The following is a 25987-nucleotide window of genomic DNA, read 5'->3' as shown; positions in this document are numbered from 1 at the left end:
AAAAGAGAGAGAGAGAAAAATTGTGGCTTTTTAATAAATCTCAGTCAAAATATCATAGCAAAAGCAGCAGTGGAGTTTTCTTCTTTAATTTAAGCATAATGATGTATTCACTCTATATGAATGTATTTTGATGAATTTAAATGATGATAGTATAAATTAGATATTTTTTATCATGATATTCAGAAGTATATGGGCCTTTTAATACTCGAATTTGTATATTCTATCAAACAACCAAGTCGAACTTGCATCATTATGAAATTTTAAATTTTTGAAATAGAAATTGAGTATAGAACATGTTTAAATACTTGATGCCCTCTACCCATCTTTAATTTAAACAATGACTTGAAGGGGGAGGAAGCGTTTTTTTTTCCCAAGTTACAAATATCTTAAGCTAACTTCATTACTTATAATATTCATTGATAATTTAAGTTATTAGTTGATAAATGTTACATACCAGGTTCCCTTTAAATTATCTATTTTGTAGAGAACGCGAATCAGGATGAATGTATACCTTTTAAACGTCAGGATTATTGGTTTTACTTACTACATAGTAGCTTGGCTTATAAAAAGAAGAATCTTTTAAGCTGAAAGAATTACTGAACTTCAAAATTAAGACAAGTCGCAAATAAAAATTTTCGTGAAAAAAAAAAAAAAAAAAAAAAAAAAAAAAAAAAAAAAAAAGTGATAATAATAATACTGCAAGGGGAGAATATCTTTCGGCTATTACTTTTTTAAATTAAATATTTGTGCATTTTATACAAATATACACATATTTTTTTTCTTCCTTTATAAAAAAAAAAAAAAAAAAATTATAACATTACTCAACTTAATACATAAAGAAAGAAAAAAAAAAAGAATGAATAGCTCTTTACCAGACATTAATCAGCTACGCAATGATATTAATTTCGCCTCTATTTCACAATTCTTTCATACCTTCCAATCTGCTTTTCGTCCTTGGCCAACATCAGTTCAAGATATTATTTATTCACATAAATTAGAAAATAATGAATATGTATTTCAAACTGAGGTAATTCAGTTTCTTTTATCCTTTTTTTTTTTTTATTTTGTTAATTTGAATTGGATCATTTTAATTCATTCATTTTAAAAAAACAAAAAAAAAAAGAAATAATGTATTTGTGCAACGGCTAGTTTATATTTTTTTGCATAATTTATTTAATCCTATTATTATTATTTTTATTTTATTTTATTTTATTTTGTCAGGATCTTGAACGTATGATTTTAGAAGCAACAGAAAGAATTCGATTTGAAGACTTGATGGTTAGAATGTTACGTTTATTAACTCGCAATCGATTTATAAAGTAATTTTATACATTATAAATATTGAATACATCTCATTAACATACAACTTGAATAGTATGTCGAACTGGCAAACATATTTTTCTAAAGAATTTAGTAAAAGAAAAGCTGAAAGTGTGAACCCATTTATTGCTATTAATAATAATAATAAGGATGATGAACAAGCGAATGATCAAAATGAATTAGTCAATTATTTTACTATGGATTTAGATACAAGAGTTTATCTGTTATATTTGCTATGTGAGGTAAACTAGTAATAAGATGTTTATTATATTACTTAATAACATGTGTTTCTATGTTTGTATATATCAGTGGCAATTAGATGAACCTGAGAAATTTAGAGAACACTTGGAATCAGAAGAAGGTTCAGTGCAATGGGTAAACATAATATATTAATATATATTATTTTATCAATAGTAAATCTGATAATTATTAGAGAGTTGATCCTATAGGATTTGATAAAAAGGGAAGTACATTTTGGCTTTTTGATGGTAAGAGCATATGCATGTGTGTATGTATGTATGTATATAATGGGCTGAATATGTAATTTTATCATAGATAATAGATTGTATAAGGAAACACCAAAACCTAAAATAAATAAATCAGCAAAGTTGAAAAAAAAGAGTCGTGTTACAACTTCATCTCGAAGAAGTTTACGAAGATCAACTAGAGTTTCAAGTGATGCAAAAGAGCCATCAAATGATGAAGAAAGTGAGGATGAAGAGGAATGGGTACCTTGGAAGTTGGTAATATATAGATCTATTTTAAAATGGCGTATTTTAGTTTACTTGTGCTTTTTTTTTTTTTAACATGATAATTATTTGTTGATTAGATTTGTTACAGTAAAAATGATTGGGAGCAATTACCCTTGAAATACGCCAATAGTAAAAACCCTGATGAACAAAGCTTCTATCAATTACTTGTGGATGACCTATTGCCTAAAATTTTGCCCGTTTTAGAAGAGCATGAGAAGGAGTTGAAAAAGCAAGAGGCTATGTGGAATAGAAAGAGAAGTTCGCGCATTATGATGAAAGAATTAGAAGCACTTGAAACATCCTCTATAGAGAGTTGGAAAACAGATGAATTGCAAAGTAATAGTAAATCAGGTAGTAGATCAAGAGCTTCAAGTCGAATTGAACAAAAGGCAAAAGAAAGAGAAGAGAAAGAAAAGGCAGAGTTGGCAAAGGCAAGAGAACAGCGTCTTTTAGAACGTGAACGACGTATTATGGAACGTGAACATAGAGCTCTAGCACGTGAAAGACGACAAGCAAGTCAGGAAATCTCTGATAATACAAATGCTACTGGGTTTTCAGAGGATAAGACTATTTTACAAGAGCCTAAAGCAATAAATAAAGAAGAGCCTTCCACTAAAAAAACCATTGGAAAAGAGAATGACAATAAAGAACAAAGACCAAAACGAAAATATGTTTTAAGACCAAAATATGATGAACATGGTAATTTAATTCCTCCAAAAAAGAGGGGTAGAAAACCAAAGAATAGAACTTTGGAAGAAGAAGAATGGGCTTTTAATTGTGTTTGTGGTGTATCTGGAAAGAATCTGGTATAATATCAGTTAGAAATGATTTATTGTGACCATTGTTTATTTATTTATTTATTTATTTATTAGGATGATGGTACGCCTATGGTTGCTTGCGAGAAATGTGGAACTTGGCAGCATATAGCATGTCTTCGAAAATCTGGACAAGTGAATCAAGATACAAACCTGAATAATATTAATTTTATATGTCAAAAATGTGAAAACAGAAAGGAGGATGAAATACAACAATATAAAAAGCAAAGAATTGATAATTATATACCAATAGCAAATAGTAATTATCAGCAGTCATATGCGCCGATAAATCCACATATCTCCTCCATACAATCATCATGGCAACTTCAACAGCCTTCTGCAATTAGAGAAAGTCATCATTTAGCAGCTTCACATCATAATCATCGTTCTGACTCACTAAATTCATCACCTATTAACAATTCAGTCTACCAACACATAGCACCTGCTCAAAATAATGGCAACACCGTTCCTATGCAAAATAATCGTCCACTGCTACCCTATCTGCCTAAACAACCACCTCCTATAAATAACTATGTATCTGCTCAGCAGACCTCTTTTGCACGATCTCATTCTAACTCTAATATGTCATTCAACTATACTACTCAGCAAGCAATGCATATGCCATTAGCAAATAATAATATATCTATATCTGACAATACAATTAAAGGAGAACCTCAAAAATCAGTTCCTAATGATTCTTCTCAACTTCAAAATAATGAAAAATTAGCATCTGTGATAAACGATCATCAAAACAGTTCTAATTCTTTTAATCAACCTAATGCAGTTCCTACCGCTTCCACAACGCTGCCATCTAGTAATGCTCATACACTGCCAACAAATACATCACATCAGACATCTATTTCTTCGTTAATTTTACAACCTATGTCAAACTCTCCATATAAAAAAACTATCGATTCTTCAATAGATAATAATTTACAACAATAAATGCTATTACATATAATATATATGTATATATTCATATAACAATTTATTTTGTTTATAACTGTTCATATCATTATACGTCGTATGTCAACATTTTGTTTGTACAGCCATGTGTTTGATTGATTAGTTTTATAAAATTGAAAGAGATAATTTTAAATAGTCTATATGTGGATATATGTACGCATGCTAATGGAGACATTTAATTGCTTTATCTTAAAATTTCAAAGTACACAAAATTTCTTTACATGTAATGCAAAATTAATTAGGGAAAAAAAAAATATGTAATAGTGAATATCATGTGTGAAAAAAATATACATGTTTATATATATAGTAAAAAGCTTTTATATAAAAAGTCTTTTATTATTACTATTATTATTATTATTCAAGACAGTTAAAGAATCAAATAAAATTATGGATGATATTCACAAAGTAATAAAAAAGACAGCACCGTCTTTTGTTGTACTGAAAACTTTGAGGACAACCTTGACCATGCCACCACCTATAGCAAGAAATATAATCAAAGATCTAACGCGTCCTTTAGGGTATCAAAAAAGATTTGTTCGTAAATTTGACAATGAAAATTGGAAAGGTACTTTAATTATGTCTGAAATGATTCGATGTAACGATGATATTGCCCTTAAACGTTTACAAAAGTCAGATATTGTTATTTTCAATATACATGGTACAAATCTATCTTATATATATTTATATATTCATATATATATATCCAAAAGTAATATTATCTAACATGAATAGAAAAATAGGGGGTGGCTTTAGAGTAGGCCATAGTGCTATGTATATGGAATCATTTATTAGTTGGCTGCGTCTGTTTAAGAAAAAATATAATTTATATGCTTGTATCATGTCTATTGAATATGGTATAGATTATTAATAAATATGTAATATAGGTTATATTTCCAACTTATATTTTTTATATACAATAGGGTTAGCTCCTAAACATAAATATCCAGGCCCACTAAATGAATGTATTAAGGCTTTTAATTACCTCACTAAAGATCTTGGTGTTTCTCCTTCCAAGATCATTTTATCAGGTGACTCTGCAGGCGGTGAACTTGTTTTAGAAACACTCATAAGAACATACTCTCCCTCTATCTTAAATAATCTAGATTCACCACGCGAAAATTTCGACCTGCCTCTTCCTGCAGGTGCCTTACTTTCCTCTCCACTTGTTTCTCCTAAAACAACATCTGAGTCTTGGAAAAGATATGCAAAAACTGATATGGTTTCTTTACAATTAGCCAATCTAGTTCATAAGGAATATTTGGGACTATCAAAGACAAAAGAAGCAGAGAACGATGATTTATTTCCTATAATGCGTTTAATACATATTCAAAAGAATTTCGATCGATTTTTACCAAAGCATGTCCTTGTCTTTATTGGTGAAAAAGAAGTCCTGCATGATGATGTTGTAGAAATGGTCAATTATATTAAAACAGATGGCAAGGTCAATATCCAGCTAATCAAAGAAAAGTATGCCCATGATTGGTTCTTGATACATGAAATTATCAAGAAAAAAGATAAAGCAGCTGTAATTGCAAAATATGATGAACTATTTGTGGACTTTGCAGTAAAAGCTGTTATAGAAGGCGAAAGTAATCACCATGTTCAAGGAAGTAGTAGAATAATACAACAATTACGTTCTTCTTATCCTACAGAAGAATGTGTTGTACATGATTATGACAAAAAATCAATTACTGAAATTAAAGAGCCAGTATTAGCGACAGCTTCAACAATTGTAAAACAAGATAATATTAAAATGGATGAAGATATATTCTATAATTCTGAAGAAAGTACCCATCAGCAAGAGGATGAGAAGAAGTGCTATAATAACTCTATATCCCCTATAATACGAAGTTCTTCTGAAGAAGAAAATCAAAAACTTCTTTTTGAAAAGAATGAAAATAATACATCAAAAATTCGTCAGTATAAACCATATATCGTTTTATCAGATTCTTTACCAGCATCGAAACGTGTAATAGTAAAAAATTAACTAGCATATGTATTTCTTTTATATATGTATATATACATATATGGTTACTAAAATAAAGACTTCTACTACATAACAATTTATACTTGAATAATACTATTACATTAAAGAAATATATAACTTTTATAAAACCGTACTAATAAAATCAACTTTTTTTTTCTCTAAAATCAATATTGCATGCTACATTAAAATTAAAAATGGCAACAATTGTCTTTGTATATATTACTTATTATCGAAAAAACATAGAAATATATACTATAACTTCTTTTTCTTTTCTTTTCTTTTCTTTTTTTTTTTCAGCATTTTATATTGCTACGAAAATAATTATGTATTTAAATAAGAATATAGACCATCCGTCTACTATGTCTTTATTACTATGTTATTACAAAAGAAGCTATTAGATATAAATTAAATACAGAAGAAGAAGTCTCGCATAAATATTATTACTAGAAAGTCAGACATGACAGTTTACTGAAAAAGATCATATGTCACCATCTTGGAGTCTAATAATAATACCATGGAATGATAAGGCAGCCCAAATATAAAATTAATTTCTTCTCTCATCTTTTCCTTTTGATATTGAAAGGAAACATTATATAATCAAAGAAAATATAAACATTTACTTTAACTGTAAAAAATTAATTAAACCTACAGTGTCCCCAGATTAAAAACATGAAAATAAGAATAAAAGACACCATAAAGTAAAAAAGTAACAGAAAACAAAAAATTGCTCATTACAGGGGTCGAACCTGTGACCTTGGCGTTATTAGCACCACGCTCTAACCAACTGAGCTAAACGAGCTTGTTGTTGATTTTAAAATCAAAAAAATTATTATATACTATATAATAGATAAAATTTAAATACCGATAACCAATAGTATTGAATGCACGTGACTATTTTTCGTAATTATTAAAAAAATATTTGAATCTTTTCCCAAAATTATTATTTGTTTAAATTTTGCGCATGTTTTTTTTGCTTGGTACCTTCTGTTATAATTGTTATTCGTATTGCGTTTTTTCCAATGATACTATTCAAAAGTATTAAGCATACTACAAGTTCAATTTATTTTTTAATTTTTTTTTGCTCTTCCTAAGGATGAATTCCTTCTATTAAAAGCTTTGGCGCATACCTTTTTAAAAATATTCATTCTACTTTCCTTCTCAATAACTTAGATATAAAGGACGTTATGCTTGTTATTCTAAATTTTTGCCTACCTATCGTAATACATTAATAATCGAATCTATTCTACTTTGGTTGTCTATAATATAATCTGATCGAATCTGATATTCTTGTTGGCGTATCGGTTGTTTATTTCATAGTTATTTGCTATTTTACCCTTTTTAACCTAATCAGTATGTTAGATAGGTGAAAGAAGAACGAAAGAAAGCATAATATACAAAAAAAAAAAACTAAGAATATGTTATATTGTTTTTTATTTTTTAAATAACTAAAATCTGACCATTCAAAGATTTTTTTTCTTCAAAGTGACCAGCTCCTTTTATAGTTTTTTTTAAGCAAGTATCTTTTATCGATGTCTTGATCTAATATTAGGAATGTTTAATCCAAGGGAAATAATAGTAACCAATCTGTATTTGACATCTAAGGCTCAACCAAATCAAACACCAGCGGACAATATTATTTAATACAGTTTGTTTATTCAGGCACCATGTCTTGACACAATTATTTTAATTTTCTTCTTTTGCTAAAATTTACTACAACATTCTAAGATCAGTTTGATAAAATAACAAGCGACAGTTGTTAGTAATCTGATGTTGACGATACTATTATTCGTTAAACGTTATACACAGCTACTTTGATTAGATATACTTAAGTGCGTAGTATCGTTTACTCATCTTAGTTTTGAATATTATACTATTTAAACTCATCAATTATGATATAAAATAAAAAATAATAATAAACGATATTATTACCACAAAAGACACATATTGAACTATGTCTCTATTGTATAAGTTTCATATAGATTTTATGTTCCTACACGATGTATCATAAACAAGCTTTAGAAAATATTAAATATAAAACGTAAACCATATATCTCTATGATAAACTATCTCGGTCTAGTATAAATATATGCTAAATAAGGATTGTATCAAGCTAATATGTAAATAAAACGATACATTTATTTAATCAAAAGTATACAGAATATTATTTTTATTCAAAATAATAAAAATGTTTATAATTTAGCTTCCAAGAATTCAGCCCTATTTGTTTGCTTTGAAGCAGCTTTGTCATAATCTTCCTTGTTTATAGATCTTGCTTCAGTAGCAGGGTTATAACCAATGCGAGGCTGACAAGTTCTTTTATTGGCCTTCTTATAGATAGTAATTACAACTGCTCCACCTAAACCAATATTATGTTGAAGAGCATATTCTACATCTGGAACTTGACGTTCTCCAGTCCAATTACGCAGCTGCCAAACAAGTTCTAAAGATAAAACAATTTAGATCGAAGAACTATATATATATATATATATATTTGTAAGCTTATTTTACCTGTGCACTGAGCAAGACCAGTAGCGCCCAGAGGATGACCTTTAGAGATTAAACCACCAGATGGATTGATAACATATTTACCTCCATAAGTGTTATCATTGGAATCAATTAATGTGTGCGCTTTACCAACTGGCGTTAATCCAAGAGAATCATATGTTAAAAGCTCATTGGCAGAGAAACAATCATGAAGCTCAATCACCTTGATATCATTAGGTGTGATACCAGCTTTTTTATAAGCATCAGTAGCAGCTCGTCGTGTCATATCACAACCAGCCCATTCAATAGCATCAGTTGTCAACATACGAGGAGAATCGGTTGCCATAACTTGAGCAACAATCTCTACTGCTTGATCCCATAAATTATACTTATTAATAAAGTTTTCGTTAGCTAATATAGCACAACCAGCACCATCAGAAGTAGGGCAGCATTGTAGTTTCGTTAGCGGTCCGAAGACTTTAGGGGATTGCTTCACTTGTTCAAGTGTATAGATTTCACGAAATTGTGAATAAGGGTTTTTTGAGCTATGACGATGATTTTTTTCAGCGATCTTTGCCAAATGTTCAGACGTAGCACCATATTTCTCCATATAGGCAATACCAGCATTACCAAAGATTTGAGCTGCAGCTGGTGCTTTAGGATCGAATCCACACTCTTGCATCATTACTATATTGACATGATCTAGAAAATAAATTTTAATATATAACAATGAAAAAAAAAAGTTTGTGTAGCAACAATATCAATATTTTACCTAACGGATTTGTGCGATCAGAAAAAGTAGAGGTAAGTGAACCTCGTGCCATTCTTTCGAAACCCAAAGCCATAGCACAATCAACTAAACCGGAAGCAACAGCATTACGTGCCTGATAAAGGGCAGTAGAGCCAGTAGAACAATTATTATTAACATTAATAATTGGAATTTGAGTCATACCCAATTGATATAAAACCCTTTGACCAGCTGTACTATCACCATAAACATATCCAACAGTAGCATATTCAATAGCATCATATGTTATATTAGCATCATTTAAGGCTTTTACTGCTGCTTCAAGCCCAAATTCTATTATATATATATATATATAAAAGAAAGTAGCAGTGGTTAGTCATTATTTATATTTTGTATAACTGGTATATGTACCTGGATAATCAACCTCGCCTCGAGGCTTAATAAACTTAGACATGCCAACACCAATAACATATACTTTGTTGGAAGCAACCATATTGATTTATTCTTTAATAATAATTAATAAAAGGGCTTTCCTTTATTTATTTGAATTATGGGAAAAAAATATACATTATTAAAAGCAGTCATTTATCATATGAATACTTTTTTAAGAAAGGATGTAATACATAAAAAATCAAATTTGGGATAAATACTTGTTACAAATACTTTTTTTTTCTTTCTATTGTAATGTGAGTGTATGCCATAAAAAAAAATGGCACATAAACATACACATTTCATATATTACTATTAAATATTAATTTTATTAAATAAAAGTGTATAACTCATTTGAGCACATAATCTGCCTTGTGTTGTGATACATATATATTTTTCAAAATCTTACGAAAAGTTAAAGTCAAGCTTATGGAACTCTAGTTGCTGATAACATAAGCTGAGAGTATCTATCACATTGGGATATGAAGTAGAACCAACTGGTATTGATTTAGGTAGGATAAACAATCAAGTAAATTTTTGTAAGTAGTTTATAGTAGTATAAGAAGCTTTTCATTTTAATATATACGTGCATACAGATATATAAACGCACAGTTCATTTTTTTTTTATCTTTTACAATGAAAAACTTCCTATGCTACTATTTTACCTTATTTCTTAATGTTAGCTTACGGAAGAGATTCTATTTTCAAATACAAAGACACTGTAATAAAAATACAAAACTACATAATCATGTTTATTAATATCGAAAATCTTCTAGTTTCTCTTTTAAAAGTTGACAACGAATATGAAGTCGACTATCCCAATCTGAATCACCTGTATTATCTGAATTTAAAGATTCAGGAGAAGAATGTTGCTGTTCATTATTTATCCAACGTTCTGACTTATGAATCCAATCGTGTGCCTCCTTATACAATTTCTTTTGCATATGCAGATCTTTTTTAATCTGTATAAATCTGAAGCAGCACAGAGTAGCCATTTCATAAAGGGCATGTGGTATAACCCATCGATCTTCGCTCTGATAATCTTCATAGTGTATTGATTTTCGTAAATACATGTCTGCTGAATCAAAATCACCAAGTTCCCTTACACTAACTCCCAATAATAAGTACAGTTGAGATATATCACTACACATTTCGTCTTTATGAATAGTATTTAAAGTATTTTCTATAGATTGTTTAATAGATTGCAGCATATCTGCATTTAACTGAGAAAATCCATTCCATAAATAAATAAGCTCCCATAAAGGATGAACAACCACAACACTTTTAAGTATTGGACCATCTAATACTATATCATCTACAGTCAAACCATGACATTTTGTTGTTTGCTTCTTCAAACACTTTGCTCTCCAGTGTCTTATCTTCCTTTCCGTATATATTTCGTTCGGTAATAAACGTCCTCCTAAATGTCTTTTTCTCTTCAAAATATCTGGTATTTCCATATACTCTGTAGCTGATTTGTCATACTCTTCATCAGCAAACATACAACAAGTAGCAATGTAACGATAAAATGCCCTTGACCAACTATTCATACTTTCTAATCTAAAAAACGTTTCTGATGCTTGAAAATAGTCACCTAAGAAAATTTGGCCCCTATATATGTATATAATAAAGTAAACAATAAATAATTAGAAAAAAAAAAGTTATTGTTGCTTTTATTATTATTATTGTTCTATGTTATTCTACCATCCCATTTCATAAACTGCTAATGTTTGGAGTTGTGCTAATTCACATAAGGCATTCTTTTTAGTAGTAAATACCGAACTAGATGATCCTACTTGAATACTTGCATTTTCTCTACGTCGCGCATCCCTCAAAATTTCAACACCTCTTCGTGTTTTCCCTTCCATTTTACACAATTTTCCCTCAAGCAACTTCCAGATTTTGCCTTGTGGAAATAACTGCTTCATTTGATCAAGAATTTCTCGTGTGCTTTCAAGACTAAGGGAGTTAGGTAATAATTGAGGATGAATAAATAATGAAAGATTGGTATAATATACAAGTAATGAAAGTGCAGATAAAGTTGAGTACAAGCCTTGGCTTTTAACTGATCGTTGAAGTAAATGAATTGCAAAAGGTCGAGAGGAATGGAATCCAAATGTATTTAAAATTTTGTTGACTATTTATAAAAAGATATATAAAAGTAAACATTATAATATTATCCATAAAAAGAGAAGAAAAAAAAATCCTTCTCTCTTTTCTTATATTTACCTCGAGGTGGTAGTAAGGAGAAAATTAAGCTAAATAATCCAACGCCAAAAAAAACTCCACTTTCAATTGTGTTATCAATAATTGTACACGAAGAATCAGATGATGTAGGTACAATGCCTCTATTTTTATACAAATCTAAAGCAGATAAAGGGCGACATTTACAGCTCGTATTATCATCAAAGTTAACTGGCTTAGATACATAGTAAAGGCTCAATCGTTTTTCATTCCAGGAGCTTCGGGTATAAGATGAATTCGTTAAAATAGTTGCTAGAGATCGTGATTGTTCAAAGGGAGGAGAAGTGGCCGCATTGAATGATTTTTGTTGTTGACTCCCAGATGCTACAGAGGATTTTTTTAGATTCAGGGCATATAATAATGCTTTTTGACCTGTAATAGTTTCAAACATTTGCTCGTATAGTTTATAAGTTTTACGAAGTTTGTATGCAGCTTTCATGTATTCTAACCAACTGTTTCTCAAAAACTGTATAGTGGAAGACATAAGCATACAACTTGTAACTAATAATTCATATAGGATATCAATTTTTTTCAAATAATGATATTTTTTCGTTGAACTAGAATCACTAGTGCCTTCAAAAGATATAACAACAGCATCTTGCAATGACGGCTCTTCTAAGTGATTATGTTTTGCATGATGCCAATTTTTTTTTTGTGCCTTTTTTAAAAATTGACGAGCTAAAATTTCTGCTGCTGCGATTCGTTCAAGAGCAACTTGAATCTTGTCAGACTCAAAGCCAAGCATGGCTTCAATGTAAGCCATTAAAGCAAAGCCAACTGCATGAAATGGTGATTCTTTATGATGCTGTAAAAATATAGTTTGAGCTAATTCATAATTGTCATTGAAAAAAGCATCCTATTTTTTTTTTTCTTTTTTTTTTAGTTATTCTATAGGGCAAATAATATTTTGGTTTACCAAGCCTCTTTGAGTCTCAGCTATCCAATATGTAACAAGTTGTAATGAAGGTAAAGAAGAATCGCCTTGTGGTGAAGCACTTAGATTTATAAGGATTGCAGCTGTGTTATTGGCAGCACATTTTAAAGAGGAAGTAGTAAATTTTGATAAATTATTCAATTGGCGAAGCATTTTGGATGTTGTATTTACAAAAAATAAAAAAAGTATTAAAAAAGAGCAAACAAAAATTGATACTTTCTCCTTTTTTTATTTTATCTTTTTTCAAGTATGGACATTGAGACAGTGGTGACACAATATTATGACTTATTGTTCATAGAGTGGGACTCACATTCTTCATCCGCTTGTAATATTAAATTTTCCACTTTATTTTTTATGTAATTTGCTACTATAATTTCAAGTTTTTTTTCGTAAAAAAAAAGAAAAAAACTATAGGATACCTAATATATCTCAAAGAGTCATTGAGCATATCTTTGTAGACTACTTTTATAATTCTATTATCTAATATGTTATACTTTGTACGTCTATTGACATATAAAAGCAGCCTTAATTCTTGATTCGTATGAGGCTTTTGAAAAAGTGAATAAAAAGTGAAATAGAGACATTTAGAAGTGTGCTTGTGCAGCTGGTAATGATAGTTATTCGTAATTACCTACCTGAATAAGATGTCTATATAAAGACAAGATTGAATAATAGTAAAGTAGCTGGAGCACAATGGATGCAACCTGACATAAATAGAGAGTCACAGTCTATTCTATTCTTCGTAATTCTCTATTTCTCCTTTGGTTACTGTCGTTCATGCGCTGACTTTCCCTTCCTTGTATCTCTTTACATCTTTGTGCCCAAAAATTTTTTTCAACATTCTAAACAAATTCGGGCAAATTTAGCGATTAAAATACCCGCACTTAATATGGATCATTAAAATAGATTAAAAAATGAGGAGGAGGGATATGCAAAAAAAAAAAAAATACCATACAAATAATGTAAATTTAATCAACAAAATTACCTTTTATGGCTGTTAGGCCTTTGCTGCAATCAAATTTAAGAAGTAAAATCAGATTTAGTAGAAATAAAAATGCGAGGTTTTTTTTTATTATTTTCCTTTTTCTTTTCTTTTCTTTTTGCTATCTATTCTTTATTTTATTTTATATTTTTTTGTGTGCGGGTAAAGATAAATAATATGAATAAACTAAAAAAAGCATTTTCTATAGATCGTCAAGATCAGAAATCTTCCGAGATTAATAAAAAGAGATTCTCGTTATTTCATAAAAAGAAACATACAGGAGAGTTACCTCGTTTATCAATAAGTACACCTTGTATCGAATATCCACCAATACTACATTCAGCTTTTGAGCTTAATCATTCCCAACCTTTTGTTAAATATAGACCTCGATCTGTTCAAATCGAATCTAATTCTTTTCATTCATTCAATTCGACTTCAACTACAACAGCCTCATTAAACACACAAGAAAATAGAAGTTTATATTCAGTTCATTCTGATATCAATAATAATAATGTATCAGAAGATCAAAAAGGGATGGCATCAGCAAATAATAATAATGATTTTGATGAAAACTCTTATTTTCAACTGGGAATGAAATATCATGAGAAAGGAGAATTAGAAAAAGCTACCTATTATTGGAGATTATCAGCTAAATCAAGGTCACCGGTAGGACTATTTTTTTATGGTATTGCACTTAGACATGGATGGGGATGTAAAAAGGATCCAGCAAAAGGAGTTCGATATTTACAAAGTGCAGCTGAAGTAGCAGTTTATGATTTACAAACAGGAATAGCTCAGTCTGTTTCTGTTGCTAAGTCCGAACTAGTGCTTGCCATTTATGAGCTCGGTGTTTGTTTTCGTCATGGATGGGGGGTAAGAAAGAAAAAAAAATATAGATCTATGATAAGTTAATTAATTTAAATATCAGGTGCCTAAGAATCTAGAAACAGCAACGTACTATTTCCAAATAGCATCCAACTTGGGTGATCCTGATGCACAAAATGACTTGGGATTCTGTTATGCGCATGGTTTAGGTGTAAAAAAAGATTTATATTTTGCAGCCAAATACTACCGCATGGCAGAAAAACAAGGACAAGGTATCATAGGAAATTCCTGGATTTGGAAGGAAAAATACGATCAAGTAGAAAAACCTGGATGGACAGGACAAGTGAAAAAGAAAAAATAATTTTTTTTTTATCATTTCTCCTTCTCTGTATTATAGTCATTATTATATCTTTATATATATACCTTATACTTTTTGATTTATATATTATGATACAAATATATATAAATATATACACACATATACATATATCCTACCTTATATAAATATACGTTAAATATCCTCTTCTTTTGTATTTAATTCTAAAAACAAATAAAATAGGTAAAAAAAAAAAATATGAGTCTTTATTTTTATATTCTTATAAGGAGCATATTTCTAGATATTATAAAATGTATATCAATTAAGAAAATAGTCGTATAAAGCATAAGCTATAATTGAGTACAAAAGAATCATGATTAGTTTGGTAAACAACTTTATATTGATAATACTGGAAGAAGAACATATGTATTTATTAACGAAATGAAATAAAATTACATTCTTTACCTATAGTCAATTATAACTTCTGTTTATCTCAAGGTTAGGCTATAGTTTCCTATAAAGACTTTGATACTTATCAGATTTATATAACTTAATAAGACTCATGAAGATATAGACGGTATTCACTAAACTAAATCTGTCTACCTTTTAGATAGATTTTTTTTTATATTACTTGGATTCTAATATTGTATATATCAGATTTTTAAGTAGATTGTCTGTCATAACCAAATATGCTTTGAAATTCTGCACAGATATTATAGAACAAATTGGCATATTTTATTAAAAGGTCTTGAAATTATTTGATCAGCTTTAATTTAATGTCTTCAACAAAGAACTGATGATTATCATCAAACGTGACCTTTACGTAGTTCTCATACTGGACAGTAATAGAATTATTTTTTTTTTGATTTCTTTTATGATACTTCCCCTACCCTTTCATAAGATTTCCGCTATCTCTCGGTAGCATAAGAGTTAATCAAATATTCTTTTGCAAATTTAGTGATGTTTCCTTTGTTCAAAGGACTTTCTATTATTTTATCACTGTAATTGTTGCATTTTCTCTAATCAGCTGTCTTTAAGTTATTTTTTTTTCGCTGTTTGGGTTCCTTTTCTGCAACAGTTATCTTGGTAGGCTTATGAACTAAATGGGTCTGTTGACTTGTTACTGTTTTGAGGACAATGGTTGTATCTGTAATCTTTATTAAGATATATTCCATGGATTTTCATATTTATTGAATATATCGCTTTACTTATCTTTATATCTATATATAAAAGTGTTTGCTATTGCGTAAATTTCAGATAAACGCATCAGAATATGCACGATGATTAAGTTTTATAGCTTCTGGTAAAATACTTCAAAAGCAAGAACCGACAAATGAAATTTCACAAACCGACAGTTGCTTTTTAACTGCACAATTATCATTACTATTTTTTTTTTTCTTTTTTTTTTTTCTTTTTCTTTTTCCTGTAAACAAACAAAATCGATTATACCAAATGTATTCCTCTCGAAAACCAGAACCATACATCAAAACCATTTGTAAAGAATGTAATAATCCACTAGAGTTTTTACCTGCTTCTGGTTTAAAAAATGAGAATGTCGAAGTTCAATGTTGGTCATGTCAGGCCATTTGCACTTATGAAATTGATGCCACAGGCACCAAAATTAAAACAAATACCGCAAAATCTACCTCTAAATGGTCTAGAAAGCGTGGAACAGGTAATATTACTAGCCTTATATATATATATATATATATATATGTTTATATTCCTTTCTGGAAATCACTACTAAATCAATCTATATAGATGAGAATCCTGTATCAACCGAATATTATGATATCCTTGGTATCTCACCTTCTGCAACTCAAAACGATATAAAGAAAGCTTATAGAAAATTGGCTATTAAATACCATCCCGATAAAAATCTTGATAACCCAAATGCAGAGGAAAAGGTAATGATATTTTTATACTTTGAAACATTTTTATTTTATTTTATTTACCTTTTTTTTTGTTACAGTTTAAAAAAATATCTGAAGCATACCAGGTTTTATCAGATCCAGCATTAAGAAAAAGATATAATGAATTTGGAGAAGAAAATGGTATAAGGCCTGATGGAGGATTTGGTAACATATACATACATATATATATATAAATTTTATATAACAATTCTATTACTCATACATTATTCTATAGTTGATCCTGAGGAATTCTTTAAACAATCATTCGGGGGTGATCGCTTCGTAGATATAATTGGCGAAATATCGATTGGAAAAGATATGAGAGAAGCATTGGAAGCTTATGAAAAAGAGCAAGAGGAAGAAGGTATAGATCCAAAATCACTAACACCTGAGCAGAAAATAGAGCGTGAGGAAAGGAAACGTAATTTAGAAAAGGCTCGTGCTGAAGCAAGAGAAAAAAGAGTGGCGACATTAGCGACAAAACTAATTAATAAACTTAGTCTTTATACTGAACTGAATGATATATCGGAGGAAGCTCGTACAGCTGCATTTACAAATATTATTCAAATTGAAACAGAAGATTTAAAACATGAAAGCCATGGCATTGAGCTATTACATGCTATTGGCTATACTTATACAACAAAGGCAAATCAGTATATAAATAAAGGGTTTGCATTTGGTTTAGGAGGAATGTTTCATTCTATGAAGGAAAAAGGTTATATATTTAGTGAAACTGTGGGTACGCTAAGATCTGCTCTTGATCTTCAATCAAGTTATTCTGAATTACAAAAAGCAGAGGAGAAAGGAACTTTGGCAGAGGAAGAGCGTATTAAGCTAGAAACTGAAGCAGCAACAAAGGTATAGTACTCATTTTACTAGATGAAAGGTATCATTGATTTACTAGTAAAATAATAATAGGGCTTACAAGCTATTTGGCGAGGTTCAAAATTAGAGGTAGAAAGTGTATTAAGAGAAGTATGTGATCAAGTGTTATCTGATCCTTCTGTTCCTAAGCATACATTGAAAAGCAGAGCAGTGGGTTTAAAGATTATTGGTAATATTTATATGAAAGTGAAATCCGATGTTACTCCACCAGATGTGCCGATTCCAGATCCTTCTCCTAGTTCATCTAAATCAGTATACAACTAAAATACAATACTAATGATATGTGGTAGGATGGTGATAAGATTAGGAGAGCAAGTCATCACTATGTAATTATATAAAGATTGATGCTTTGTGGATCCTGATATTAGTAGTAGATAGTGAACTTGGTTTCTTGTCCCCCTTTTGGGATACGACAAGGAATATGATAATTATTATTTTTATTTCAAAAATAAAAAAAAAATCAGGCCTTTTTAATCCCCAATTAATCATAATCAAAGATTTTTACGAGAAGTTTAGTAGTGAAATTCTCTCACTAAAAAATTTCTACGAATATTTAAGTTTAGAGAACTCACTAGGTACCTAAAGGCTCCTTACAACAATATTAAAATACAATAACCCAAGTAAATGTCGTCAATTGTACAACATGTGAAGTAACTATTACTGCTATTAATAAATATTGATTATCATAATCTTATTTAGATTATAATAGAAGCTTTTGTACATTAAAATAAATATAATCTAATTTGATATGGCTCAGAATTAAGGCTAAACATGGCAGGAGCAACTGTAAAACCTTTTTTTTTTTTTTTTTTTTTTTTTTTTTTCACAATATGATAATTAATGCCAGCATTCATCAGAACATCCACTATATTAAATACAATGAGTTATATACATAGTTAAATCACATCTACTATTTGGCAAGTTTGACGGTAAAGTTTTCAGATTCAATTATATCAAAGATCGCGTATTCTTTTTTTATTTAGTATCCCAAAGCTGCACAATTTATCTTTTGATTCGTTTGTTGAAGACGAGCATAACTATGTAGTCATGGATTAAGTAGTCAGTTATCCATAGCAGAGAAATCATTGTCGTAAAAGGGTTGGCAGCGGTAACATATACAGCAGAGAAAAAAGAAAGACCCCTTCTGCCTATTAGAGAAGCAGTAGAAAGTGTAAAGAAATTGAGAACACTGTATTTTAAACAGCAATAATAATAATAATAAAAAAAAAAGCCGTGCTAAAAATGACCAATATAATAAATAAGAAGATGAGCAAATTAGGTGATGTTAATAGTGATATGCTTTTGTAAAAAGTACAAAGTAAACAAGACGTGGAAGATAATATCAAAAATATTATATCACTCAATTTATTGGAATTATTGTTTTTCAGAAAAACTAGATATTTACAATACAGTTTGAAGCCTATTACCGAAATGAATCATACATTGACAAATCTGCCATGACAACTATAATGGACGGGTATCTAAGTGACCTTATCACTAAGGTGAAAAATAAGACGGAAAAAGGAAAGTCCTGGTTTTAATTGTCTTTTTTTTTTTTTTTTTTTTTTTTTTTTTTTTTTTTTGTAGGTTTGAGATACTATTGACTAGTGGAATATGTGGCAGCAAAATATCGAATGGTATTGTGCCCTTTTTTGGGGGATCAAACGCGCTGCTGAAGGAATTAGTTGATGGGGGCTCTTTTACAAGCAAAAACATATATGTAAATTGCCATGATACTGGTATGAAAAGTACACTTTCAATTAAGAAGTCTAAAAAGCTAAATAAAACTGTCAGTATTGTCGTATACAACCTTATTTCTGGATTGTATCGAATTAGATGATATTTGTTTTAATGTACAACAGCTTCTATTATAATCTAAATAAGATTATGATAATCCATATTTATTAATGGCAGTAATAGTTACTTCACATGTTGTACAATTGACAACATTTACTTGGGTTATTTTACTTTAATATCATGAATTTTAGACTAACATCCATATATTTTTATTTCTTATTATGTAAATATTAACAAACAATTTTAACCTGTAAATCTCCCCATTGTTATTTTTGATATTAATAAAGAATCTCAATGAGGTTCATACGTCAAATATCACATTCACCCATTCAAATGTGCCTGTATCAGTAGTCAATTTCACATAAAAGGGGTTTACCATTGTGAATTCTCTAAATATCAGAAACATTACCACGTTGATAATGCTGATATCGATTATCCTGACTTACATTTCTCATCAAAAAAGTATCCAAGAATGAATAGTACAAGGTAATTTTGAATCTATTCGAAGTTTCACATACATTAAAGAACTTACCATACCCGCGATCAAATAAAGAGTTTCACCACAATCAAAGGAAAGACTAGTTACAAACAAGGGAAGCAAAGATTAGATAGCTCTAGTAGAATAAATGTGCAAAAGAAAGAAAAAGTAACGGGAACCCACCAGAGTTGATTATTGTAATACAAACTATATGCCTACAACTTACTTGTATAAAACAATCAAATTAATCATTAAAGACAGCTATTGATAATATGATAATGGATCAAAGAGCCTAAATTATTACTGAATAATATTACTTCTATCATGATGCATAATAAAATGATTTCTTAAGATATATTTATACGTTAATTTTGATATGAAGGGCTAAGTTGAATTTAGCCTCTCGATTCAGTTTTGAGTTAATCATCCTCCAAAATAAGATGTAGCCAGTTCGAGGATAAGGGAAATTTAGAGACTAGAGTAAAGTAACAATGTTCCCGCCCGCTATCTTCGAAATATCATTCCAACAATCTGTCAGTGTCTTTGACAAATGTTTAGAAAGACAACCCAACTAAAGTAGCTTACTTTATAAATAATCTATTTTCATTCATCCATAACTAGAAAACACCAAATGAAATAAGCAAAACTGTCATTTAAGTTTAGCAAAGCCATCATTTAAACTTTTGAAAAACCGCTATTTGGCACCGTTAGCATTGTAATTAAAGTTTTATTTCTTCCTCTTCCTCTTCTTCTTCTTCTTACTGTGACTGCTCTCCTTTTAAAATACGCCACTTAATTTTTTGACCCTTTTATCTATTTTTTATTTTATTTTTTTCACTATATTTATATTAATCAACATGACCAAAGCAAAAAAGGAAACTTCCCAGGAATCAAAAGAACGAGAGAAAACAAGCAAGCAATTAGAAACTTTCCAAGGATTTAAAGTACTTCCTGTGATTATGGATGAAAATAATAAAAGTATTCGACATTATTTTTTTATGAAGAAGCATGAAAGCAAATCTCTTGAAGATGAAAACATTAAAGATCGCACACTCTTCCTTGCCAACTTACCTCCAGACACAACTGATTATCACATTAAAAAACTTTTCAAAGGTCATCCTATTGACCAAATAACATATAGTTCTTCTGGTTCTTCTGTTTCTGAAGAGTATTGGAAGATTATTGAACAACAGGAAAAAATTAAAGCACAAACAGAAAAGAATAAGAATAAAAAAAGAAAAAAAACCAAAAAGAGAAAGAAGAGAAAGAGGATAAACCTAATAGGGAACTAAGACAGCTATTTGTAGGCGGTTCTTCAGCACATGTTGTGTTTAGTACAAATGGAGATTTAGATCAAGTCTTAAGTATGCATCGAGTTGAAAAGAAATGGGCAAAGGAAGATGAAAAAACAGGACAACCTTTAGGTTTTCAACGTAAATCTTTTTAATATATGTATATAAAGTATATTACATTCCTTACTAATGATTAATAAATAGGCTACATTCTGCAATACGAATTATCTCGACCTAATCCTATGGATCTTCAACAAGAAGTTGATTCTTTTATGATGAAATTTAAGGCTGATGAATATCAAAAGGAACGTGAACAATTAGAACGCATGAATAAAATGGATGAAGATGGATTTACAGTAGTCGTGCGTCATAAGAAAAATAAAACAACGGACGGCACAATTAACGTGAGCGCTATTTCTACGGATGTCGCTGAAGCACAAAAAGAATACCATCAAAAGAAAAAGAAAGAGTTAGTTAATTTCTATCGTTTCCAAATGCGTGAACAGAAACAAAATGAATTAACTGAATTAAGAAAACGATTTGAAGAAGATAAGGCTAAGATTGCTAAATTAAAACAAAATAGAAAGTTTAAGCCTTATTAAATTGTATATAAATCGTCATACATAATAAACATATAGAATAAGCAACTGTTGCGTAGCTTATATTTATTAATTTTAAAATAATTTTATTGGGTGCCTATAATAATAGTAGTAATAATATTTTTTTTTTTTTTTTTTTTTCCACTACATTTTTTTTCTGCAATAAATTAAACGACTAGTCAAATTAAACGAAATGGATTTACGATCGTGGATTTCGGATAATACCATGAAGGTAGATAAATAAATAAATCTTAAACAAAGCATTATCTTTAATTAGTAAACTTTTATCTAAAGCTCTTGGGCATGTCTGAATCGGCCATGGTAGATTACATTATTGCTACTGGTAATTTAATTATAATATCTGACCATGTTAATAAAACCAAGTAATTTACTGAAAAAAAAAAAAAAATAGGTCAAAAGGCAACATCGCCACAGGATCTATATTCAAAATTAGTTAACACAGGTGCACCTAGTGATCCCAACACACAACAATTTGCTTTCGAATTATTTAATAAAGTACCTCATAATCAGGTTCGTTCAGCTGCTACAGCTGCAGCATTGGCAGAAAAAGCACAACGTAAAAAAGAGCAAAAAGAAGAAGCCAAATTACGTAAAATAAATGAATCATTTAAAGTTATACTTGATGATCAAGCTGAAATTGAAGATAATGACGTGGATAAAAAGCGTTTAAGTAAAAAAGAAAAAAAGCTTCGTAAAAAGAGACGTCAAGAAGATTTAAGTGATGATGACACTGAAGTGAGGAAGACAGAGAGTAGTCGATCAAAAAAAAGTAAGCTATAATGAAAAATAAAAAAAAACCCCCTTTTATATACCATTCATTTATTTTTTTTTATAAATAGGAGAGGAAGAAGAGGAAGATAATGATGATGAAGAAGCAAGAGCCGAGAGAGAAAGATTAAAAGATATTCAAGAGCGTGATGAACTTGCACAAAGATTGAAAGAGAAAGATAAAGATCGTACAAAGAAACTTGTGGAAGACAGATCAGCCAAAGAAGGCAGTGAGGCATATAAACGACGTAACCTTGCTGACGATAAAGAAGCCCGTTTAGCTGCATTACCTGAGTTAAGAAAAAGATCTAATCAAAAATATCTTAAAATGCGTGAAGAGCAACAATTGGCTCTTTTGGAACAGGAAATTGAAGATGAAAAGCGGTTCTTTAGTGGACAAAAAATGACAAGAAGAGAAATACAAGAATTAGAGTATAAAGAAGAGCTATTACGTTTAGCTAAAGCAAGAATGAATATTGATACTAAGGAAGACGCCTATATAATGCCCGAAGATTACATTACTGAAAAAGGCAAAATTGATAGAAAAAAGAAAGAAAGTGCACTTTACAAACGTTATGAGGAGGATGAGAAATATGAGACTGAACATGATATCTGGGAACGATCACAAATTGATAAGGCAGCAGCTAAAATATCTTCAGCTTCTGTAGATGACCAATATGATTATGTATTTGATGAAGACCAAAAAATTGATTTTGTTATGTCAGCTACCATGAATGAAATGGACGCAAAAGATGCAGAGCTTTTAGAACGTATTGATGCTGCAGAACGAAAAGCAAAATCGATTGAAGAAATTCGAAAGTCATTACCTATTTATCAATACCGTGATGAACTTTTAGCAGCTATTGACGAATATCAGGTTCTTATTATAGTTGGTGAAACAGGTTCTGGTAAGACTACACAATTACCTCAGTATTTGTTTGAACATGGATTTACAAAAAATGGTAAGAAGATTGGTTGTACACAACCACGACGTGTCGCTGCCATGAGTGTCGCTGCTCGTGTTGCGGAGGAGATGGGTGTACACTTGGGACGTGAAGTAGGTTATAGTATTCGTTTTGAAGATTGTACATCTGATAAGACAGTTATTAAATATATGACCGATGGTATGTTGTTGCGTGAATTCATGACAGAGCCCGATTTAGATTCATATAGTTGTATGATTATTGATGAAGCACATGAAAGAACACTATCTACTGATATTTTATTTGGTTTAATTAAGGATATTGCTCGATTTAGACCTGATTTAAAACTATTAATTTCGAGTGCAACTATGAATGCGCAAAAATTCTCAGAGTTCTTTGATGACGCACCTATTTTTAACATTCCTGGTCGACCTTATCCTGTAGAAATTTATTATACCAAAGCCCCCGAAGCTAATTATTTACGTGCAGCTATCACACAAGTGTTAACCATTCATGTTACTCAGGGTAAAGGCGATATTTTAGTCTTTTTAACAGTAAGGATCTAAAAAGTGATACTACACCTACTTTTTAATTTTATTAAACATTCTATTTAGGGTCAAGATGAAATTGAAGCAGCTCAGGAAGGTTTAACACAAGCTTGTAAAGCTTTAGGCAGTAAAATATCAGAATTAATTATTTGTCCCATTTATGCAAATTTACCATCAGAACAACAATCTAAGATTTTTGAGCCAACACCTGAGGGAGCACGTAAAGTGATTCTAGCTACAAATATTGCAGAGACTTCGATTACTGTAGACGGTGTATCTTATGTAATTGATCCCGGATTTAATAAGCAAAAATCGTTTAATCCAAGGACCGGTATGGAAGCATTAACAGTTGTCCCCTGCTCGCGTGCCTCTTCAACTCAACGCGCTGGTCGTGCTGGTCGTACTGGACCTGGTAAATGTTTCCGATTATTTACTCAATGGGCTTTTTTTAACGAAATGGAAGAAAATACAGTACCGGAGATTCAAAGAGTTAATTTATCTAACGTTGTGCTATTATTAAAGGTAAGCTAAGATAATATATATATAAATAAATGTATACATACATGCATACATACATACATACATACATACATACATATATACATATATACATATATAGTGATTTAATTCTATATATAGAGTTTAGGCATAAACGATTTAGTTAACTTTGATTTTCTGGATCCTCCAGTAGAAGATACAATGATTCGATCTCTTAGTCAGTTATATGCATTAGGTGCATTAAATGATCGAGCAGAATTAACTAAACTTGGACGTCGTATGGCAGAATTCCCTATGGATCCATGCTTATCTAAAGCGATTATTGCCGCAGAAAAATACGATTGTACAGATGAAGTTGTATCTGTATGTGCAATGCTTTCAGAACAAAATTCATTACTTTATCGACCCAAAGATAAAAAGATTCTTGCAGATACAGCACATCAAAATTTGAGAAAACCGGGAGGAGATCATATGACATTATTAAATATTTGGAATCAATGGGTTGAAACAGATTATTCAGTTCAATGGTGTTATGAGAACTTTATTCAAGTAAAAACACTAGAAAGAGTGCGTAATGTTAGAGATCAGCTTGTTCAACTAATGGATCGAGTAGAAGTAAAAATTGTTAGTAACCCTAACCCTAACGATTCAACACCTATTCAAAAGGTAAAAACAAAAAAAATTATTTTAAATAATAATACACTTGTATAATTTTCTTACTGTTATTATAGTCCATTACTTCTGGTTTCTTCTTTAATGCAGCAAGATTAAATAAGTCAGGCGATTCTTATCGTACAGTTAAACAGAATCAAACTGTTCATATTCATCCAAGTAGTGGCATGCTTGAAAAGAAGCCTAAATGGATTGTCTATTATGAATTAGTTTTGACAAGTAAAGAATATATGAGACAAGTAATGGAAATTCAGCCACCTTGGTTAATAGAAGGTAAGAAAATAAACAAACAAACAAATAAATAAACAAAGCTAAAATATAAATTTTGACAGTTGCACCTCATTTTTATAAGCAAGAAGATTTGGATAATTTAGACGATAATAAGAAGATGCCAAAGCAGAAAAAATAAATATAACAATAAAGATTTTTAAAAAAAGTTTATTTTTAGAGAATATTTTTTTTCTCTACTAAATGAAAAAAAAATTTTTTTTTTATATCATTACTAATAATGAATTCCACTGTATTTAAGTTACTTTTGTACACTATCAAAGACTATCATTAAATGATAATGCTTGTTATGAAGAGTGATTGTATATGGATATTACATGTAATAATAGAGGGATGTACTCGAAATATCGAAATTTGTCATGTTCTTCCCATGTGCTAATTCCTATTGGTCCCTGTATTTCTCCACATTTATTAAAGTTTTAACTTGGGACATGGTAATTTTAAATTACTGCTATAGTTACTACCAAAAAAAAAAAAAAAAAAGCCTCTCCTATTACTTTTAT

The 25987-nt window shown here is 30.0% G+C and overlaps 10 protein-coding genes and 1 non-coding gene across 11 annotated transcripts; 7 read left to right on the top strand and 4 right to left on the bottom strand.

Annotated features, from left to right (window-relative positions):
• Nucleotides 1-791: 791 nt before the first annotated feature.
• BX663DRAFT_500560 (uncharacterized protein) lies at nucleotides 792-3930 on the top strand. Its single transcript, XM_051526342.1, has 8 exons — nucleotides 792-1027; nucleotides 1222-1319; nucleotides 1376-1562; nucleotides 1630-1695; nucleotides 1754-1808; nucleotides 1876-2063; nucleotides 2150-2878; nucleotides 2945-3930. The coding sequence occupies exons 1-8, from the start codon at nucleotides 857-859 to the stop codon at nucleotides 3830-3832; spliced, it is 2382 nt and encodes a 793-aa protein (XP_051385666.1). The 5' UTR covers nucleotides 792-856; the 3' UTR covers nucleotides 3833-3930.
• Nucleotides 3931-4240: 310 nt separating this feature from the next.
• On the top strand, nucleotides 4241-5840 carry BX663DRAFT_429496 (Alpha/Beta hydrolase protein; the record flags this gene model as incomplete). Its single annotated transcript, XM_051522737.1, has 3 exons — nucleotides 4241-4511; nucleotides 4594-4707; nucleotides 4774-5840. The coding sequence occupies 3 exons, from the start codon at nucleotides 4241-4243 to the stop codon at nucleotides 5838-5840; spliced, it is 1452 nt and encodes a 483-aa protein (XP_051385665.1).
• A 725-nt stretch (nucleotides 5841-6565) lies between these two features.
• On the bottom strand, nucleotides 6566-6639 carry BX663DRAFT_t39. The gene has a single exon. It is a non-coding gene; the product is annotated as a tRNA-Ile (tRNA).
• A 1312-nt stretch (nucleotides 6640-7951) lies between these two features.
• On the bottom strand, nucleotides 7952-9606 carry BX663DRAFT_500555 (thiolase-like protein). Its single transcript, XM_051526341.1, has 4 exons — nucleotides 9484-9606; nucleotides 9097-9405; nucleotides 8349-9026; nucleotides 7952-8280 (listed from the first exon to the last, which is right to left on the bottom strand). The coding sequence occupies exons 1-4, from the start codon at nucleotides 9563-9565 to the stop codon at nucleotides 8030-8032; spliced, it is 1320 nt and encodes a 439-aa protein (XP_051385664.1). The 5' UTR covers nucleotides 9566-9606; the 3' UTR covers nucleotides 7952-8029.
• A 191-nt stretch (nucleotides 9607-9797) lies between these two features.
• BX663DRAFT_500551 (uncharacterized protein) lies at nucleotides 9798-12972 on the bottom strand. The gene is made up of 4 exons (XM_051526340.1): nucleotides 12662-12972; nucleotides 11731-12601; nucleotides 11206-11638; nucleotides 9798-11112 (listed from the first exon to the last, which is right to left on the bottom strand). Exons 1-4 carry the CDS (start codon nucleotides 12830-12832, stop codon nucleotides 10257-10259), a joined length of 2331 nt encoding a protein of 776 aa, XP_051385663.1. The 5' UTR covers nucleotides 12833-12972; the 3' UTR covers nucleotides 9798-10256.
• An 819-nt stretch (nucleotides 12973-13791) lies between these two features.
• On the top strand, nucleotides 13792-15043 carry BX663DRAFT_500548 (uncharacterized protein). Its single transcript, XM_051526339.1, has 2 exons — nucleotides 13792-14534; nucleotides 14590-15043. The coding sequence occupies exons 1-2, from the start codon at nucleotides 13839-13841 to the stop codon at nucleotides 14845-14847; spliced, it is 954 nt and encodes a 317-aa protein (XP_051385662.1). The 5' UTR covers nucleotides 13792-13838; the 3' UTR covers nucleotides 14848-15043.
• A 778-nt stretch (nucleotides 15044-15821) lies between these two features.
• On the bottom strand, nucleotides 15822-15977 carry BX663DRAFT_500546 (uncharacterized protein; the record flags this gene model as incomplete). The annotated part of the gene is made up of 1 exon (XM_051526338.1): nucleotides 15822-15977. The coding sequence occupies one exon, from the start codon at nucleotides 15975-15977 to the stop codon at nucleotides 15822-15824; it is 156 nt and encodes a 51-aa protein (XP_051385661.1).
• A 228-nt stretch (nucleotides 15978-16205) lies between these two features.
• Nucleotides 16206-18105, top strand: BX663DRAFT_500544 (X-domain of DnaJ-containing-domain-containing protein). Its single transcript, XM_051526337.1, has 5 exons — nucleotides 16206-16477; nucleotides 16564-16709; nucleotides 16775-16880; nucleotides 16951-17573; nucleotides 17634-18105. Exons 1-5 carry the CDS (start codon nucleotides 16255-16257, stop codon nucleotides 17862-17864), a joined length of 1329 nt encoding a protein of 442 aa, XP_051385660.1. The 5' UTR covers nucleotides 16206-16254; the 3' UTR covers nucleotides 17865-18105.
• Nucleotides 18106-20579: 2474 nt separating this feature from the next.
• Nucleotides 20580-21850, top strand: BX663DRAFT_500541 (ribosomal RNA-processing protein 7-domain-containing protein). The gene is made up of 3 exons (XM_051526336.1): nucleotides 20580-21032; nucleotides 21113-21308; nucleotides 21372-21850. The coding sequence occupies exons 1-3, from the start codon at nucleotides 20733-20735 to the stop codon at nucleotides 21767-21769; spliced, it is 894 nt and encodes a 297-aa protein (XP_051385659.1). The 5' UTR covers nucleotides 20580-20732; the 3' UTR covers nucleotides 21770-21850.
• Nucleotides 21851-21915: 65 nt separating this feature from the next.
• Nucleotides 21916-24761, top strand: BX663DRAFT_289854 (P-loop containing nucleoside triphosphate hydrolase protein). The gene is made up of 8 exons (XM_051522008.1): nucleotides 21916-21998; nucleotides 22061-22109; nucleotides 22179-22556; nucleotides 22627-23751; nucleotides 23887-24032; nucleotides 24093-24438; nucleotides 24490-24548; nucleotides 24673-24761. The coding sequence occupies exons 1-8, from the start codon at nucleotides 21960-21962 to the stop codon at nucleotides 24676-24678; spliced, it is 2148 nt and encodes a 715-aa protein (XP_051385658.1). The 5' UTR covers nucleotides 21916-21959; the 3' UTR covers nucleotides 24679-24761.
• Nucleotides 24353-25679, top strand: BX663DRAFT_289885 (uncharacterized protein). The gene is made up of 4 exons (XM_051522009.1): nucleotides 24353-24548; nucleotides 24673-24867; nucleotides 24955-25190; nucleotides 25256-25679. The coding sequence occupies exons 2-4, from the start codon at nucleotides 24726-24728 to the stop codon at nucleotides 25499-25501; spliced, it is 624 nt and encodes a 207-aa protein (XP_051385657.1). The 5' UTR covers nucleotides 24353-24548; nucleotides 24673-24725; the 3' UTR covers nucleotides 25502-25679.
• The last annotated feature ends 308 nt before the right edge of the window (nucleotides 25680-25987 follow it).

Source organism: Cokeromyces recurvatus, assembly GCF_025118155.1.
Source record: "Cokeromyces recurvatus strain NRRL 2243 chromosome Unknown BX663scaffold_5, whole genome shotgun sequence".
NCBI classification, from domain to species: Eukaryota; Fungi; Mucoromycota; class Mucoromycetes; order Mucorales; family Mucoraceae; genus Cokeromyces; species Cokeromyces recurvatus.
This window is presented reverse-complemented; position numbering and strand designations above follow the sequence as displayed.

Bases quoted from the DNA above. Each gene is read 5' to 3' on its own strand.
- BX663DRAFT_500560 (XM_051526342.1), top strand. From the start codon at position 857: ATGAATAGCTCTTTACCAGACATTAATCAGCTACGCAATGATATTAAT. The intron at 1,320-1,375 runs GTAATTTTATAC...CAACTTGAATAG, and splicing joins ACTCGCAATCGATTTATAAA to TATGTCGAACTGGCAAACAT. The intron at 2,879-2,944 runs GTATAATATCAG...TTTATTTATTAG, and splicing joins GTGTATCTGGAAAGAATCTG to GATGATGGTACGCCTATGGT.
- BX663DRAFT_500555 (XM_051526341.1), bottom strand. From the start codon at position 9,565: ATGGTTGCTTCCAACAAAGTATATGTTATTGGTGTTGGCATGTCTAAG. The intron at 9,027-9,096 runs GTAAAATATTGA...TTTATTTTCTAG, and splicing joins TGATCGCACAAATCCGTTAG to ATCATGTCAATATAGTAATG. The intron at 8,281-8,348 runs GTAAAATAAGCT...TTTTATCTTTAG, and splicing joins TGGTCTTGCTCAGTGCACAG to AACTTGTTTGGCAGCTGCGT.
- BX663DRAFT_500551 (XM_051526340.1), bottom strand. From the start codon at position 12,832: ATGCTTCGCCAATTGAATAATTTATCAAAATTTACTACTTCCTCTTTA. The intron at 12,602-12,661 runs GTAAACCAAAAT...AAAAAAAAATAG, and splicing joins CTGAGACTCAAAGAGGCTTG to GATGCTTTTTTCAATGACAA. The intron at 11,639-11,730 runs GTAAATATAAGA...TTTTATAAATAG, and splicing joins CTCCTTACTACCACCTCGAG to TCAACAAAATTTTAAATACA.
- BX663DRAFT_500548 (XM_051526339.1), top strand. From the start codon at position 13,839: ATGAATAAACTAAAAAAAGCATTTTCTATAGATCGTCAAGATCAGAAA. The intron at 14,535-14,589 runs GTAAGAAAGAAA...TTTAAATATCAG, and splicing joins GTTTTCGTCATGGATGGGGG to GTGCCTAAGAATCTAGAAAC.
- BX663DRAFT_500544 (XM_051526337.1), top strand. From the start codon at position 16,255: ATGTATTCCTCTCGAAAACCAGAACCATACATCAAAACCATTTGTAAA. The intron at 16,881-16,950 runs GTAACATATACA...ATTATTCTATAG, and splicing joins AAGGCCTGATGGAGGATTTG to TTGATCCTGAGGAATTCTTT. The intron at 17,574-17,633 runs GTATAGTACTCA...AAATAATAATAG, and splicing joins AAACTGAAGCAGCAACAAAG to GGCTTACAAGCTATTTGGCG.
- BX663DRAFT_500541 (XM_051526336.1), top strand. From the start codon at position 20,733: ATGACCAAAGCAAAAAAGGAAACTTCCCAGGAATCAAAAGAACGAGAG. The intron at 21,033-21,112 runs GTTTCTGAAGAG...GAATAAAAAAAG, and splicing joins ATAGTTCTTCTGGTTCTTCT to AAAAAAAACCAAAAAGAGAA. The intron at 21,309-21,371 runs GTAAATCTTTTT...ATTAATAAATAG, and splicing joins ACAACCTTTAGGTTTTCAAC to GCTACATTCTGCAATACGAA.
- BX663DRAFT_289854 (XM_051522008.1), top strand. From the start codon at position 21,960: ATGGATTTACGATCGTGGATTTCGGATAATACCATGAAG. The intron at 22,557-22,626 runs GTAAGCTATAAT...TTTTATAAATAG, and splicing joins GAGTAGTCGATCAAAAAAAA to GAGAGGAAGAAGAGGAAGAT. The intron at 24,439-24,489 runs GTAAATGTTTCC...ACGAAATGGAAG, and splicing joins TGCTGGTCGTACTGGACCTG to AAAATACAGTACCGGAGATT.
- BX663DRAFT_289885 (XM_051522009.1), top strand. From the start codon at position 24,726: ATGATTCGATCTCTTAGTCAGTTATATGCATTAGGTGCATTAAATGAT. The intron at 24,868-24,954 runs GTACAGATGAAG...AGATTCTTGCAG, and splicing joins TGCCGCAGAAAAATACGATT to ATACAGCACATCAAAATTTG. The intron at 25,191-25,255 runs GTAAAAACAAAA...CTGTTATTATAG, and splicing joins ATTCAACACCTATTCAAAAG to TCCATTACTTCTGGTTTCTT.